General features: G+C 35.0%; 2 protein-coding genes across 2 annotated transcripts in view; one reads left to right on the forward strand and one right to left on the reverse strand.

Moving 5' to 3' along the window:
• LOC149806734 (putative ATP-dependent RNA helicase DDX53) overlaps window positions 1–7,469 on the reverse strand; it is a 75,004-nt gene extending 67,535 nt beyond the window's left edge. Inside the window, exons 1-2 of the mRNA XM_089956987.1 lie at window positions 6,844–7,469; window positions 3,506–3,561 (exon numbers count right to left, since the gene is read on the reverse strand). Of these exons, the coding sequence (XP_089813113.1) occupies window positions 3,506–3,561; window positions 6,844–7,258 (471 nt within the window). The 5' untranslated portion in view covers window positions 7,259–7,469. The remainder of the gene's footprint in view (window positions 1–3,505; window positions 3,562–6,843) is intronic.
• A 165-nt stretch (window positions 7,470–7,634) lies between these two features.
• On the forward strand, window positions 7,635–18,513 carry LOC149806735 (uncharacterized). Its single transcript, XM_089957015.1, has 4 exons — window positions 7,635–7,883; window positions 14,366–14,490; window positions 16,457–16,664; window positions 18,109–18,513. The coding sequence occupies exons 1-4, from the start codon at window positions 7,790–7,792 to the stop codon at window positions 18,270–18,272; spliced, it is 591 nt and encodes a 196-aa protein (XP_089813141.1). The 5' UTR covers window positions 7,635–7,789; the 3' UTR covers window positions 18,273–18,513.
• The last annotated feature ends 281 nt before the right edge of the window (window positions 18,514–18,794 follow it).

Here is an 18,794-nt window from a genome sequence, read left to right on the forward strand (position 1 = left end):
CTTTACGTAGTCAACATTTTGGGTCTCCAGCCACCTTATGGCAATATCAAAATATTTGCTTCCTGTGCAGAGGGGTGGGGGTGCAACATCTGTGTCTGCATCACTTTCAACACTTGTGTTATTCCAGTTAGAATCGTCTTCTGCTGCAAATTTGTTCGCTATAGAAATAATTATAGTTTCATCTGACATGTATGCGGCTGTAGGGCAATCATTGTCAGAACAAATCCACTCCTCCATCAAGAGAAACGCCCATCTCAGGACCATGAGTCTGTACTAATTTCTCCCAAACAGCCTCGGCATTAATGACATCAGTTCACTGAAACATTCGAAGTCACTATCGTCGTCGTTGTCTCTGTTACTGTTTAGCTTTACGTCAAAGGCAGCTCCAAGACCCTTAATCCAGCACCCGAGGTCTCTTGTAATCGATTTTTTTTTTAATGCAACAAACACTTCTCCAAGTTGTTGATCAAAACAAAGCTGGCATGTACATGTAATTAGGTTCTCACAGAAGTACTCACGGGTTTCGATGTGACGGTCGATTGACTCTTTTCATGTTTTCAATGAACAGACTATGTTGTAATTATAATGTTTACACTGAAACGGAATTAAAGGATTAGAACGTGACTTTCACACAGGAAGTCGTTTAATTGGTGTTTATTTCATTCTCTGTTGCCACCTGTTAACATTTACCAGAAGTTTTCATTGATCGCTATTTCACCAGACTGTTTATTTACAGTATAATGACAACTATTTATCCTAAAAACTTACATAATATATGATATCTTTAAACAGAGGTCTCGCTAGGATTTTAAAACTGGGTCTTTCTGCCTCTGAATTCAATCACTAAATATCAGTATATTTTTTCACTCGGCCGCCAAGTCAAAGCCTTTGAACTAGCCGCCTAGCTGTTGCATCATGTTTTTTTTTTTTTTTTAATGTACTCTTATGAAATAGCAACAGTACATCAAAGAGTCTTTCAGTCACTGAATTCTGTCATTGTAAATATCAGCACAGTAAACTGATCAACACATTTTCCCACAAAGCAGGTGGCTGAAACAGGACCGGCAAATCTTTGAATTTTCCCGCGCACCTATTACATGCGTACGGAGGACTCCCGCCTTTTCTGCGTCCCAGATCAAAAATTGGCGTCCAAATACGCGTAATTAAGCGTTTTCGAGATCTCTGAAATTAATTCTTCTCTAGAACTTGCAAATTTCAAAATATGGATTATATTTTTACGGGCATTAATCACCATTTTCGATAATAAAACGAGCAATGTATCAAGGTTTAATTTATCAATTCTTATTGTAATTTTTTTCATGTTCAGCATATTTTAAAGATATTTTAAATACATTTTCTCTGGAAAAAATCGGGAGCCAAGACGGACACCGCGTTATAAGCGGGATCGCGAGTTATCCGGGCGCGAGTTATCGAGGGAGCGGTGTATACCTACAACTGACTGACTTCTGAAGACGCGAACAGAACAGATACAATTAATTGTATGGCTAATCCTTCTTTTTTTTTTTTTTTTTTTTTTTTTTTATATATGCCAATACAATAGTTTTGCTGAACCTTCATAGAAAACTGATAACCTTTGAAGTACCGACTACTGTGTATAAATACAAAGCAAATGGAAAAAATCTCAATCACAATTATATCTGTCGCCAGTGCAGCATTTTACTCATTGATCTTTTCCTTTTACCATCAATTCCCGTGTTACGGCTGCAGAGGCTTAAACTCCGCAACAAGAAGTAGCAAAAAAAACAAACCGGTTTTGCATAATTAATAATAATTATTTATTTCTCAAAATACAGGCGTGAAAGAATCCCTAAATTGGGTGTGCATTTATGCTTACATATACGGTCCAATATTGCCAGGTGTTGACTCCTGTAAGTTTCATTCGTGGGAATGGTGATCCTATTTTGCTTGTCGAGAAAATTTATACAGCATTCAGTGATCATTCTTGGGATTTAGGAAGCAATTCACTACAAGCTTTGTGAAGCTAGCCATGGGGGGGGGGGGGGGGCTGCTGAGAGACTACTGGTGTCACCAGTCATCACTGGAGACTGTAAACGTGGATTCAGTAAGATGAACCTCATAAAAACTGACATCAGAAATAAGCTCTGCATCTCATCTCTCGAGAATTTAATGAGAATCAGCATGTACAGATGTGAAAAATTAGACTTTGAAACTGCATTCAACAAGTGGGCAGCCCTAAAATCGCGACGGATCTTCATGTAACACTTTGTAACATTTTGTTAATGCTTGTTGTAATTAAAGTATTAACTAACCCATCTTTTGTAATTTTCATTGCCTGTTACATTAATAGACTAAATTAACACTTGGAAAAATGTACACTACTTGTTTTGGCGACACTTTTTGAAAATTGGCGACAAATTATTGAGGTTGGCAATTTTTTTGGCGACAGCTTTTTAAAAGCCAGGACCATCCCTGACTACTATTGTAAAGTTGGAAAACGCATTTAAAAAGTTCAAAATAATGACAAGTATCAAATAAGTTCCATTTACCATTTGATGGCTTTTTTCAAGATGTGAAATTAAAGATGGTGAATTTATAAGCAGCAAGTAGTTTTCAAACAAAAATTGACTGCTCCAGTGGCCTAGTGGTTAGAGCATCCGCCTCTGATGTGGGAGATCAAACCCCAGCCAAGTCATAACAAAGACTTATAAAATTGGAAATAACAACTGCCTCGCTAGGTGCTCAGCATTAAGAGGTTAATGTTAGGACTGATTAGCCTGGTGTTAGGATGTGATTGGGTGGAACATGATGCTACATGTCTGAAGCATGATGCCCCAAAGTTAGACATTACTATAAACTGCCGCACTGCAGACATCGTAGCGATATGACTGAAAAACTGGTAAAGCTACGTTAAATATCCAACTCACACACACACAAAAATCAACATGACTAGGGTCTGCATGTCAAGCCCTCATTCAAAACATTGCTGTAAAATATGTTACTTTCCCCCAATTTCAAAAGGTTTGGCAAATATGGCACGGAATTAATAGTCCAAGATTCATAATGAGTAGAATATTAGAGTCAATCAAGGCATGTAGGATATATAAATTAAAAACTGTAACCAAAGGATCAATATCAATTGTATATGACTGTGACCCTGACCCCAAGGTCAAAGAAACAGAAAAGCATGTTGCACAATGAACTGTCTTAGCTTTATATTTTTCATGGCATGTATAATGAGAATGTATCAAGGTCAGTGTTTCCTCTAGGGGTGTAAGAGTTAGGGTGAAAAAATCCCACCTGTGTCAGAACTGAGGATTAAGTTAAACAACTGGGGGTCTCTGATGAACAAGTAAGGATAAAGGGAAACACTGATTAAGAGGTTTAGGAAATATATGCAAATAAACAACTCACACCAAAGCCTTAACAAACTGTCTGAAATTTACTGCTATGTCTTGCTCCCATACTACTGTGACCTCAACAAAACTCAAGAGCTTACAGATTTACATTTATCTTGAAAGTATACCTTAATCCGGGCACCACTTGATTCTTGTAGTTCTCTGATCTTTGTACCACCTTTTCCTGAAAATTACATATGCAAAAGATGAAATAACTGTCTACATGTTTACATACAAGTCAACTGGACACAACTGGTCCAGGTCCATGAAATAATGCAGTCATATATACATGGTCACAAAATATATAACCCTAGGAAACATTCCAGTGTGCTACCCAATCTGTGTTAGTCAAGACTTTTATCCATTTCTCCCTTAAGTACTTAATTATATGTGTTTGACATCTACAAAATTTTGTATGTTTGAGTGCCTTGATGTATGTATGTGTGTGATAACTTTAAATGAATAATTATAAAACAGTTGTTATCGCCATTAGCGGCACATTGGGAACGATTATCTGCAATGTAATGGCACTACACTATCAGCATCTGAACTGCATGCAACAGTAGACATAACCAATAAAAATGCATGTCAACCATTCTACATGCTCGTCAAGTGCAAGTGGTAATAATCTTTTAATAATGAAAGCATCTAACTGCTCAATTATATAAAAGTTACCTAGTAAGCTCTTGTTTGTGGAAGGAATTACATGACTAGAACTGAATTTTAGAGAGAGAAGCAATTTCTTGCTTTTCTTTGTGTATCTTGCTTTGCTTCCACTTCTCCCTGTTTAGCTCTCACTTTTCCCTGTTGTATCTAATAGGAAAAATCACTTTTCCCTAAAATTCAAAGTCTAGCTCAACCTTTGTTACCTGTAAAAAGTGCTTGCTTTGCTTTAATATACACTTGATTTTACCTTTGATTAAAACTCGGCCATGCTTTAACATACATTTGATTTTACCAGAGATGGTCATGGTAGCTTTGGAGTCTTTGATTAAAACTCAGCCATGCTTTAACATACACTCGATTTTACGTGAATTATTTCTAGATCGCATTAAACACACAAGTCTGTATAATATGATTTTGTTTTTATCATGTCATATTTGAAGTATAGCAATTGCAACTGTTTGTGACTAATATTTATTAAAAGGGGCGATTCTGGGCATAAGGAATTTGAGTCAAGGATTGTAATTTTTCAGAGATGCAAGAACTGGACCTGTTTCCCAAAATTATGTTCTTTCAGTACTGGGGTCCAAGCTGGACACTAGTATTTGGGCTAAATTACCCGTCTTTGTGAAAAATTACCCCTCTTCAGCCAGAATAGGGCAACGCTAGCAAAAATAGGGTGAAAGTTCAAATTTGTCATGTCAAACTAATGTCTTTGCATTCTTTTGTGTAAGATTATTAAACTGATGATGAAATATTATGAAACATTTGTGCAAATATATAAACTTTTCACATTTTGCTTCACCACACTTTTTATAATAGACAATGGCAACCATGCAAACAAAGATACAGTTAAATATCAGCAATATCTTTGACAGCAAAACTCCTCTTTTCAAAATATAAGATGAAATATTGGATAATACATTATTTGCTTCAAACTTGGCAAGAAAAGTCTTTTTTGATCTGTTTTTACAAGGTTCATCTGTTAATTTTTGGTATGAATTCTGCAGGTTGCAACACAATTTCTGGTATCTATTATCATCAAATGAGCACCAAACTTACTACAGAATGTAAAACTTCTTTTCCTTTCTTTCCACGTGCATCTTTTGTTAAGGAAAAACTGACCAAAAGTCAACATTTAACTTTGATTATTAATGAACTGTATTGAAACAAAATGGGGTGGGCGTATTGTAAAATTGACGGGTCCATTTGAAGTGAAATGACAGACTCTAAGGTGACTAATTTGAATCAGCAGTGGTCATTGTAAACACAGTCATAACATATTAGCACGAGAAGATGAAGTCAATTTCTGCCTCGGAAAGGTGCGTTTCTATAACAAGAATCCATCTGATTTTGTGCATTTCACTTAACAGTGAAATTATGGTCCTGTAATTAACAACAGAAGTTTGGTAATTGATCCTAATTAATCTGGTAACAAATTAAATGAAAAAATGACGTGATTTCACTTTATTCCCTCGACCACAGTAACAAACTACAAAGCGGTACACCACACAAAAGAACACGGCAAAAACTATTCAAATGAATTAGTTCTCACGTTTTTTTTGTTGTTGCTTGCTCCCCAAACACTCCAACAGTCACAAACAGGAAACTACATATTTTAAATTTCCATCAAAATAATTATAAGAATTAGATCAGTTTATTGTGATTACGTTATTTACACATCCTTTCCATACAACTACTTTTTCTATGATGATAAGAATAGTTTTTATATTTTTCCCTTACAAGAATGAACAAATAATTGAATACACGTAGAGATATCCAAGCAGAATGCCGTACATTTGTTGGGAATTAAAATCTCTGAGCACGGGCATCTAAGATCTGAAAATTTTCTGCCTTATTATTAATTTCATCAATACACTGAGGTTCAATTAATTAGGAACAATTACCAAACCTACAACTTATAATACTGTAATTGGAGCTGTTAAACACAATGCGCCGAGTGTCAGATGCTTCATTTGATGGGAACTCACCTTTTCCAAGCTGAAACTAACACTATCTTTTGATGTTAATATTTTCTAACAGTGTTTACAACAGCCACTGCTCTGATCATGCGAACACCCGTTGAAGTCAAATCTTTGTTAGGAAGATGCCATTTAATTGTGGGAGGGGGCAAAGACACGTGTTTTCAAACACGTTTCTTGCTCTGACTTTATTATATATATAGTAAACTGTGTCATTCCTTTTCTTGCTTTAAATAATTAGTCAGATGTTCTATAACATCTCGTATTTCAAAACACGGCACAATTCCCTCCTTATAAGACAGGCAAAATGTGGCATTTGATAGGTGTTGTTCAGCCACCAGAAAAAAAAGAAAAAGTTGAACAAGAATGATGAGGAATAATTCTTATGATAGAGAAAAGTGTAATGGAAAATGTCAGAATAAATGGACAAAAGACAGGAAATGGCTGAATTATGATGAAGAAAGGAACGTTATGTAGTGTAACCACAGGGGCTCATTACAAAGAAAATCAAGGGATGGGTGTAACTGGTGTACGCAATTCGCAAAAACAAACACACATAAAAAATCCAGTTTTGTTGTGGGTTGTTTGAACTTCAAAATTCAATCGGTAAACTACCTGAAAAATGTGACATTGTTTTGTGAACAGGACTAGTAAAGATTTGGCAGAACTAGTAAATTTCTCAATATACTAGTCCTTCTGGCTACAAAGAAATTTGTGTTAAATTCGAGCCCTGATAAGTCATTTATGTCCACGAATATTATGGTAAAAAGGTGTATTTCGGTTTTTGAGTGTATTTCTATTAATCCATAAAATACAATTACCAATTATACGTCCAACCTTTGAACTGGGAACACTCATTGTCATTGCAGAACCTCGGTCGAAGTCTCTATTTCTGGGTCGGTTTTCATGACTAGTCTCTCTCGTACCACGGCCACCGTCCCGGAATCTGTCATCGTTTCTTCCGAAACCCCTGCCTCCTCCCCTACTACGCAGTTCTCCTCTTCCGCCTCGGGATGAACCGAACTCCTCATCGGCATTGCCTCTCCTGCTCCTCCAGTTATTATCATCTTCTGATTTTGCCCGAAATCCACCACCACGTGACCACTGCCTTGATCCAAAATGTGGTGCAGTCGTTTCTTGTCGAGAATTGGCGACCAAAGACGGCTGCCATGAGGTTGTTGAACGGGATGCTGATTTGACGCCAGTTTCAAGTTCCTCGTCCCAGTCTTCAGACATGATTTCTAAAATATGATTGCTTTGTAAACTATATAAATATAATATCAAAACGCACTTGCACGTCACACTGTAATACAAATAAAACTATGTGAAACCGAAACCGACTGTTCCCGCAAAACGTACAAGTTACTTTGCCGCAATAAGGAAAGCTAGGAGCTGAAGTAGTTTCGAATAACCAAGGAGTAACAATTACAAACAGGTTTAGTTAATAAAAGCTTAAATAATCATATGATTTAAATGAAAGATGTTTGACTTAAAGACTTTAAAGTTTCTTTAACGCAAGACGAGAATGCAAAGCCAGAATAATAATTTACGCAGCTAAACAATTGCTAATCTCGATCTGTAAGAGGTTTAGCAAAGCGTCTCATTGATTCAAGACGACAAAACGAAGAGTCAGTCGGTGTTCCTTGGCTGAAAATAAAGTCTGTCTAAATGTATGTCACAAGGCACACTTTAAGTGACACCCCGCTGGATTTTGATTAACAAATGCATTTTGAGATTGTATAATGACTTTAGCAAGTGTTTCATAGCATGCAGTTCTCATTCATGGGTGATCAGAGTGCGATAGGCAGCGTCGAGTTTGAAGTCAACTTGTTTCATGCCATGAGAGGCCATAAACCTGTAGGTAAGGACGTATACATTAAATACAGCTTTACGAACGTCATGCTGGTGCACTGTTCGAACGGATTAAGTTATTTATTCAAAGTTTGAACACGTGTACGAAGTAAGTAACGTATGGATATATAGTACAAGTCATGAATTTTGTATGCGCATTTACTCATTTTAAATTAAATATAATTTTTAAATCTAGCAAAACTTTTCTTTATTCATTCCTGATTTTGTAATGATCTGCACCATAACTGTCATCAAGAAACTTCCTGACGAACATTATCGATCTCTATGGTCTTTCGCAGTGGTGGCCATGGAAACTTGAGTCAAGAAAAGAGCGTTTCGAGTGAAATCATCACAATATACTGGTTAGAGACCAATTCTCGCCGCATACCAATTGTCGCCATAGTAATAATAACTCGCAACTGCACGCGAAGTTTTCGTTCCTGTCTAGAAAATAAGAAGATTGATTTAAGCCGACAAGTCCAAGAACAAATAAACATTCGGTAAATCCATTTAGTAAAGAAAACAACCAAAATCCCCACTTTAGCCCCTTACGCCTCCATTTACTGACGTGGGGAGTCATGTGGTACAATTAGCATACATAGGTCGACAATAACTATGTCATAAAACAATACCTTAATGTAGGCTCCCGCTTTTATAGCAGACGCTGTAAAGGAGAATTACAACATTTCCAAAATAAAGCATCCTCAATTAAGAAGTAGACATTAATGTAACCTTTACATGTTACATAATGTGTTAAAAAATCCTGGTTTGTTCAACCGGTGATTAAGTAAAATTTCATGTATTCCTATCATAAATCGTAACTGGTAAAGAATATTAATTTGAATTACAAAGCAACACAAATTAAAAATTAATTAATCAGAAATAACGAAATTTTCTTTTAATGAAAGAAAAAATATAATCCAATAACCATGTGTGAGCAGATCATTAATTTTCTACACGTGGCAAAAATTGGTACTGTCTCTCCCGTAAAGTTCAACACCAATACCGTTTTAATTAACGATCCCCACGTAACCGTTATTGTTGCTGATTTTGCATTTAACATGATGAAAAAAATTGTTAAAGGCCCTGCTTTTATGTATTCTCCTGCCAATGAGCAAGTTCATGTCAGTAGTTGACAATTTAAAAATAACCAAGAAAAAGTGGCGAGAATTGGTCTCCAACCAGTAGTGTCGTACGAGTTTGTTTATCAATATGCATAGCATTTATTATGCCATCATCGTGTGCAGCATTCAATCCCGATTGTAATGGATCACACCTTTAGGTTCATTTCATTCAAATATGTATACATACGTTATCATTGATTTTGTCATGTGCATTTTTCGGGGCATGTAAATAAGGGTCCTGCTAATGCTGCTAAATCTGACAAAGCCACACAAAGCCATGCAAAGTCAAATAAAAAATGCGTATTTATATTGTAAGTTATATTGATGAATAAATTAACATAGCCAAAAGAGTAGTTTTTAACATATTTATGCATTAAATGACCAAAAATAGGACTACAGAGTACAAATTCGAAATTGAATAATGAAAAAGTAATAACAAATTATGACAAAATCATACGTAAACTGTTTATTACTTTATAATTTGTTCACTGAACTTATGAAAAGAAAGTGCAATTTTTTTCAATATATACTAATCACACAAAGTCATGCAAAGCCTCACAAAGCCTGACAGTCATAAAATTCATTTTAGACAAGTAAATTATATTGACTAATAAATTAACTAAACTGAAGAATTCTTTTCAACATAATTATGCCGAACTAAATAACCAATACAATTTGGTGGCAAAGTTCGAATTCGAATAATAAGAAAATCAAATGTAAAATGTTTATCATTTGATAAATTATTCATTTGAGTGAGTATCGAAAGAAAATGCAATATTTCAATATGTCCTAATTATACAACGCCTGACATGCAAAGCCTGACAGAGTTGTATGAAGTCATATTAGATAAATGTATATTGTAAATTATATTGACGAATAATTTAACCAAATGGAAGGACTAGTTTTCAACATAATTATAATTAATGAAAAAGTCAGAAAAAAAAGATATTTGAAATGTTTGTTATTTTGATATTTGAAATGTTTGTTGTTTTATAAACTGTTCATTTGACTGATTGCCAAAACATAGGTTGACAAACTCAACAAATCTTTCGATGTTTCATAAGAAAGGCATACACAGCCTGACAAGTCATACAGAGTGATAATAAAACTACTATTGTTGTATGGTGTCTTTGCTGCACAAATTACCAGGAAAAATGTTGGGTTTATTACGCACACCATAATGAATGATGGGTAACAGGGATCTCAGAAACACTTACCATATATACTTGCATATAAGCCCGTTCATGTATAAGCCGACCACCCCCAAACTTAATTGGTAAAACTGTTATAAAGTGCATGATCTGCATGTAAGTCGACCCATAATTTTTAGACTACCAGTACATCACAAGATGCACAAAGTGAGCTCTGAATATGTTTATTTAGGCAAATCACATTATTAAATAAAATGAAAGTAAGAAAGCTAATTTATATGTTGAAATAAAAACAATTGTAAAGTGTTCAGTCTTAATGGAAATTTAATTAATTCTCATTCTAAAATCATGAATTATAAAAGTTCTATCAGTTTTAGAATCTTTCAAAATCTGGCTCTGTATCAAGACTCGCCAAACAGTTCACGAAACTCGGCTTCTGTTACGGGCGTGCTTTCATCATATACGTCGTCATGGTCATCCGATATTGTGTCGTTCTCCTTCTCACTCTCCTCATCATTGTCGGATCTGTTCCATCCATGGCATTGCTGATACAGCACTACCTGAATGATTTTGAAATCATTTCCAATGGAATTGAGTCCCACGCTTCCACGCTTCTTTTACCCACTTGGCGACCAAATCGATGTCCTGCCTCATTAAATTCCCGCCTTTTGTTATTTTCACAGCCCCTGAACAAACCCATTCTGCCCACATCAGGTCTAAGCTGTTTTCTGACTTGACATATATTTGTGAAAATATGGGTAAAAACAGCAAATCAGATACTATTGCCTAAAATTACAAGTACATATGCAAATAAATAAACCATAAATTTGCGATCCTGTCAACGGACTGTTGTAATGAAGCTATATTATAGTGACTGATTACATTACGAAAAACTCTCCATTTAAAAATAGATGAACTCACGTCTGTGTTGATTTTGTAGGAAAGAAGGGACTGCAACTTTTGATGGTAAAAATAGGAGTCCCGGACTTTGAGTTTTAAAATCCTAGCAAGACCTCTGGGTAATTGGGAGACAAATTCTAAATACACTGCATCTGAAAAAAGGCATACAGAGCCTGACAGTCTTAACTGCAACGTTTATTATTTTTCACACAGGCAACACAGTGTCATAAAATGGCATAATAAAAATGTGACAAGTTAAAAAGTCCTCACCCTCGTTGATTAGAATGCACATTTGACACAATAGACCATGATATATTACTTCACCATCTCCAGCATATATTTGGCATTCATGATACAGCCTTACTGTGGTTCAAGTCCTACCTGGTCAACAGGACACAAATTGTGTCTGCAAATGGAATACACTCCAGCCCAGTAAATCTATGTTGTGGTGTTCCACACCCGTCTGTTCTTGGGCCTGTTCTCTTCATTCTACACACTCAGCTGCTCTACACCTATCCGACCTCACCGATGTGTACACACCAGCAAGATACTTACGCTCCTCTTCTGACAATCGTATACTCATTATTCCCACTAAGAAAATGAAGTCATATGGACAATTTTCTTTTGCATACCAGGGCCCAGCAACATGAAATGAATTGCCCTCTGAACATTGACACAAAGACAGTGATCCCATTCAAGAGTGCTCTTAAAACTCACTTATTTCGACTGCAAGAACAAACTGAAAGACCTAATAATGTTTCCTACCTTAAATATTTCAGCATGTTTTTTATGGTTTCTAATTTCATGGTGTTTGTTTTTTGTAATCATATTACACGTTTTTTATGTTATAGGTGTTGTCAAATGTTGTAAAGTACTTAGAGCTTCTAAAGATTAGGCACTATACAAAGTCCTCATTATTATTATTATTATTATTATCATTATTATTATTTTCAGTTGCCCAATGAGAAGGCTGTAAAATAAGATCAGAAAAGAAAAATGGATAGTGAATCTTTAAGAAAAGTCTAATGATGATGGGGTTGAATTTTTGTGTCACACCACGATCAATACCGTTAGTCAAGATTATCTCATGTACTGAAGCGGCATGTAAGCAGATTACCAATCACTCAGTAGCAGAGAACTTAGGGAGTGAGGTTGCAAAATATCTAAAGAGTAGTAAAGCCCCTGAGGTTGTTGTTGATATAGGGTTTAATGCCATTTTTCAGCGCAAGATAGGCTATACATGGTGGCCAGTATTAATGGTGGAGGAAGAACCCAGGAAAAACCTGGAAAGAACCACTGACCCACGTGTAGTTACAGACAAGCTTTATCACATAACCACATTTGCCTAGCCTGAGACTTGAACCCATGTAGACAGAGATGAGATGGTAGTGATCTGTAGTGCTTTGACCACTTGGGTCACTCCCCCCTCCACCAAGGTAATATAATCATCCAGGAGAAAATAGCCATATGGGACTTAGAGAAAATTAAAAGTATAGTGATCTTACCAGCCGAGAAAGGATGCACCACAATATTGCTCAATAGGGCTGATTATGTTAATAAAATGGTATTGTTTGTACTACACCAGTGGCCTAATTGATTAGAGCATTTGCCTTAGATGCAGGAGGTCACACCTTCAAGCCCTTGCCATGTCATTCCAAAGACTTACCCAAAACACAACTCATAGAACTGTTGGTTAATGATACATCATAAATTAAAGAGAGACCCAACATTATCACTAAAAACCAAACTGATTAACATGTTAAAACAATGATAGAAAGACCAAATTATATCTGACACATTGTGCCAACATCCCATAGCTGTATGGGTTACCTAAAATTCATAAGAAGGATGCCCCAGTCTCACCCATAGTATCTAGCTCAGGCAGTGTAGTCACTGAAGAGACATATTGAATTAAAGAAGTAGAGCATGCAAATGCTGCACTACAAGTAAGTGGCTATCCAGAGTAGATTTTCAAAATTCCAGAGAAAGAAAAAAAACATTAGTAGACCAAATAAAAACAACATTGATATGCCATACATCTGTTGGACATCAGAAGTCCTATCTAGAGTATTCAGACAACATGAAATATTAGAAAATATAAAGCTCTTTAAGAGCACAACTTACATGTGAAGGACAAAGCAGAAAATAATCAGTAATATATCAACATTACAACAATTTGGGACTTCGTTCCCAATCAGACTAAGGTCTCAACATCTGGGGACAACACATTCAAGTCCCAGTCTCGGCCAGTGTGGATATGTGAGAAAGCTTACCGGTAGCTTCTCGTGGGTCGGTGGTTCTTTCCGGGGTTTTCCCGGTTTCTTCCTCCACCATTAATACTAGCCACCATGTGTAGCCTATCTTGTGCTGAAAAATGGCATTAAACTCTACAACAACATGAATAGCTTTGTACACAGGTATATTTTTGCCCCTATGATAAAATATTGAAATTAAATCAAGCAGACACGTTTTCAAAAAATGAAAAGGGGTAGTTGGCAACTGGAAAAAGAGCAAGTTGTCTGGAAAAAAATGTCTGGCATTATGTAAGAACATTTCCAACTGTCAATCAAATATCGTTTCTAATAATCAATTAAATAGCTTGTATTTCAGAGGTTTTCTCTCTCTGTCTCTCATTTGTGATTTTGTTCGATCCAGTTTTCAGTCTAACAAATTCAAACCTTTTTCTTCAAACCAAACATGATTCTTTTCTCTAAATTCACATAGTGAACAATGTATGGTATGTTATCTGAAACAATTGATACACACCACATTATGGATGCATGCATTACATATATGGAGTATGTGGATATATTTTTGTCCTAAATAAATTGCTGATGTTGAAAACAATTGAGGAATATATGGTAACAACACAAGGTTAGTTTAGGAGCGGGCACAAATTCAAAACAAATTTATTTCATTTCTTAAGCCGCATAACATAGGACCTAGTTTTAAAAAGTTTCATCATAAGTTTTTGGACTGGAAAAAATAATTTATTTTATTGTGTCCCAAGATATACAGTGAATAGGTATTGCCATATATGCATCTTGGACATTTATACATTTGATAAATTTAATTAAGCTGTTTCCAGTCTTATCTAAGGATGAATGCAATAAATTGTAACTATTTTACACAAATCTGTCATAAGATGGATCTTTTTGTTTTATCATGATTTTTATGATATTTTTTTCAGGTTTTTTTTAACTCCAGAGTAATATCAGTACATTGTGTGTTGTTATATCTTTACAGTATTTGTTAAAATCTAGATGTGTGCTTCTTTATTGCCATTTGATCTTTGTACGTGTACTGCTTTATTGTAGGTGTAAACAGGCATTTTCAGATGATGTTTATACAAGAAAAACTGAATGGAGCATCGGGAACCAAACACTTGTCTGCAAAGCAGATATGGGATCACCTCACTACCATGTATGATTTACAGGCATTGGTAAGTTTCAAGTAGATTTTGTCCTTTATGAAACAATGTTCTTTTCCATGTGCACTTTGACTTTAGTGGATATAGTTGTCCAGGTATGCCCGTGAATCCATATGTCTGTGTTACTTGGACTCCTTCATCCCCAGTTAAGAGAGATAGATCATATTTAGTATGATGTTTCACAGGGCTGATTAGATGACAGCAAATGTTTCAAGCCCTGGATACAGCCCAGATGGATGCCATGGGAAACAGGATTATATTATCATGTAACCCAAACATAGAGTTACTTTGCCTACAGATGTTTTAAAAGAGTGGCCATGTTTGATATTATGTTTCACAATTATGAGTAATAGGTAAAAACAGTTTTTTCAGAACCATGTTGAAACTCTAAGGGAGGGAAGGGGTGAGAATCAAGAGTACTTTTTTGATAGTTCTACAAAAGTCCTAATAATAGTGACAACGTCCATCTAGTACTTTATGAACAAGTCCTGGGCTCATCAGTTTGATACAGTTTCTTGTCCTGATGCACTGTTCCAATACATCTCGTCATAATTGTATATTCAAATTTGGTTTTTGGCTGGTTGATTAGTGTATTAAATTTAAAATGCTCAAAACTATTCACATAAAATATTTATTTAAATATTGTTGACATCAACCACATGAGCATTATTTGAGTTTTTGCACTTGAGCTGAGATCAGGTAGTTTCTTGACCGATGAACCAGAACAATTAGAATTTATTTATCAGACATTTCCTTTGTTTTCTCAGTTGAATTTATAATAGAATGTGTGCCAACCTAAAATCTTAAGGAAAACTCTTTTTATCAGTTTTTTTTTCATGCATGAATTAATACTTTTGTTGGAGTATGAACATGTTTTAAGTGAATCTACCATGCCAGTTGATAATATTTTTTTTGTGCCTATCTGTAAAAGGGTCTTCATAAAGTTTGGCCATTGCTTTAAGAATTTGTTTTTAAGCTTCCCTGTGCCTGTGCTGTAGTTTTGTTCCAAGATTTGTATCACCAGTCACTCCAAATGGTCATTTGAAACTTCCAGAATAGTAAGTTGGCAACATAGCTGTTTGACTGTTTTTCTTTGAAATTTCTCTTAAAGTCCCTTTTAGATTTTTATTTTTCTGTGCCATTTATCTTATGTAAAGGATGATAATTGTTATTATTATTAAAACTATCAACATCATTTCCATCCTTGTATTTTCTCATAGTTCACACCGATACTTATTTTTGTTGATGCACTAATAAAATCATTGAAAAATTTATATAATGTCATTGATCAGTTGACATAGTAAATAATGTACAGCATGTTCTTTTAATCCTAATTGGAAACATCTGTGTAAAATATATGTTAGTTGGAAAAATAAATTGTGTGGTTCTGGTTACATTGAAAAAATTAGAGTAAGTTGGTTAATACAAACTTTAATTTGTTGGTTCAGATGGTTTTAAATGACGCATAATGTGGAAAATCAGTATCAATCACATCCTAAATATGATTTCGATGGTAGTTTCATCCTGTTGTTTAGCTTGTCTTCTCCTGACATTTTATTTCCTTTTTCCCCAATTTATACCCCCCCCCCCCCAAGAAAATATAGGGACAGCAGGAACAGATAGGTTCTGTTGGATTACCAGAACCATATTTTTTTAATTTTGCCTTAGCATCTTAAAATTTGTCATTTTTAATGTTAGTATAATTTTTATATGAATGTTTCACAAATTGCTAATATTACCAACAGCTTAGCATCCTTTCCACAGATATGCATCTGCATATTTATAGATCTAAGAGAGAATATTTGTTTTAAACAGAGAAAATGAAAAGCAGATGAAATATTTCATCTTTAGTGCTGTAAAAGTGTAAGTACACCACTGATTGTAGCATCTATTTAATAACATATAATACTGTTATGAATTTGTTTTTAGCTTACTTGTTCATTTAAGACTTGACAATTTATCATTATTTATTCACCAGAATGAGTCAGAGATACTTCCATTCCCAAACAAGGAGATGGATTTTAGTCTTCCAGATGAAGAGTTTTCAGATCTGATGCAGAAGGATTTCCCACGCATGCCCCCTACCTCTCGTGTGGAAGAGAGTAGTAAAAGTGAGCAGATCAAGACTGAGAATGCCTCTAAAGAGACAAAGGAGAGCAAGGATGCCAAGGAGAAAGAATCATCAGGCAAGAGTCAAGATTTTATTTCATATTTGAGATTGGTTTGTTGGGAAATTTTTGGTCTTTTTTTTTCTGATAAATTTAGTTGGTGAGTTTTACTTGGAAGTGTTCACTTGGCAGTTATCAGATTAAAGATGTCTAAATATGACATTTTGCTGGAAACTACTTGACATCATTGGTAAGCTTCTAAAGTATGATATTACAAAATACATCACACTTTGATATTCCATCTATTATGATATCATGTCTTCATCTGATATTGATGCACAGTATTCATCAAGGTCCAGACTACTAGATGGGGTGATTTGGGAAAAATAATCATCTTTGAGCCTGTCATTTTCACAAAACATGCACAAAAGTATTGTTCCCTTCACTTTGTCTTGACTTCATTAAGGCTGTAAAGTTCACCAGCCTGTTTAAATGTATACATTGTACAATGTAACTGAAATTATGTCATTTAATCTAACATATTTTAAAAACAACCATTTCCTTAAGGTGCACATTAAGCTTACAGCTGAAAGCTATCTATAGTTTTGCAATGTGGATGATAACCTTACAGCTGAAAGTAATGTGAATGTTAAGCTTACAGCAGATAGGTTTCTGTATATTGGTAGTGTGCATGTTAAGATTACAGCTGACATTGGCCAGTATATTGGCAATGTACATTTTAACCTTACATCGGACAGTTGTCAGTATATTGGCAATGTGCCTGCCATACTTGACTCAACTTGTGATCGTTTCATTTGTTGCATGCATTTATCTCTTATTATGGCATTTGTTGAATATACAGTTTCTGACTCAACAGCTTGGGTACAATGTCTTTTTGGATTGTCATGATATTATTTCATATATATTTTTATTTTTAGATAGCATTTAACCATTAGCAATAAAAACAAAATTGAATTTTGTCTGTTGATGTCAGATTCATTTTGTATTTTTTTTTACATGCTAAAATTATAAATTTGCTCAAATATAATGATTTCAAAAGCATGATTTACTAAAATTGGAATAATTCACCAGCATCTAAGATCAAGGAACTGACTTGTTTACTGAACACACTTGTAACTTCATGATGATCTTAGGCACTTGTAAATTATTCAGTCACAAAGCAAACATTGATTATCTTCCATATATGTGTATTGACCTTAATACTGTTGTGAATTACTCAGTCACTAAGCAAGCATTTATTATCTTCTGTACATGTGAATATACCATATTACTAGTATGCTGTTCTTAATATAATTTAGAGCATGGGTTAGTGATCACTTTTGAAAGCTTGGTGGATTTTAGCAGGTCTTGAAGTTTTAATCCACCTGTGCTTTAATAGTAAATACACTTAAAATTTTGTTCTAAAAATGCCTATAATTTTGAGAACCTGTTGTACAATTCATATTTAATGCATTCATTTACATTTTTGTATAAATACAATAGCCGTTTCAATTTTTTTCAGGTAGCACCAATAAAGGTTCCAGATCTGATACTCGCCATTCTGCCAGTACTTATGCAGTTAACACGCCTGACAACTCACCCAAGAGGAAACGCACCAGACACAATCAATCTGCCAGTGCCAGTCCTGCTACTCCCGATGCCCCACCTGCAAAACGACGAAGATGATGACCAGCCACAGTTACACAAAACAAGAGATATATTCACAGGCAGCATATAGAGTTAAACAATGCTGTCTCACCAGTTTTACTTCCATTTATTTGATGAAATGCTTTATTGCTATGACCTGAATTAAAACAATTTAATTCCTGCATCTGATGTTCAGATTCAATGGATATGTTTTTTAAAAGCATGGTTAGAAGTCAGAGAGAACTGTAGTTTTGAAGCACAAGTAAATGTATTAAATTATTATTGTGACAGTTTTTATTAGTTCACCTGGTCATAAGCCCAGTTGAGTTTTAAGGTATGGTCCCTCAAGGGTGGTCTGTTCGCAGTTAGGATTTACAACTTCTCAAAAACCACTGGCCAGAATTTGACCAAATTTAAAAGAAAGCATCTTGGCATTGAGTATTGGTTAAATTATATGGATCTGCCATCAATATGGCTACAATTACTTAAAATAGAAAAAGAAACACCCGACTTCTCAAAATCCTCTAAACAGAATTTGACAGAAAGTATTCTGGTATGAAG

This window comes from Sinohyriopsis cumingii, chromosome 1, assembly GCF_028554795.1.
Source record: "Sinohyriopsis cumingii isolate HCF-2022 chromosome 1, ASM2855479v2, whole genome shotgun sequence".
Taxonomy (NCBI): Eukaryota; Metazoa; Mollusca; class Bivalvia; order Unionida; family Unionidae; genus Sinohyriopsis; species Sinohyriopsis cumingii.

Bases quoted from the DNA above. Each gene is read 5' to 3' on its own strand.
- LOC149806735 (XM_089957015.1), top strand. From the start codon at position 7,790: ATGCAGTTCTCATTCATGGGTGATCAGAGTGCGATAGGCAGCGTCGAG. The intron at 7,884-14,365 runs GTAAGGACGTAT...GCTTTATTGTAG, and splicing joins GAGAGGCCATAAACCTGTAG to GTGTAAACAGGCATTTTCAG. The intron at 16,665-18,108 runs GCAAGAGTCAAG...AATTTTTTTCAG, and splicing joins CAAGGAGAAAGAATCATCAG to GTAGCACCAATAAAGGTTCC.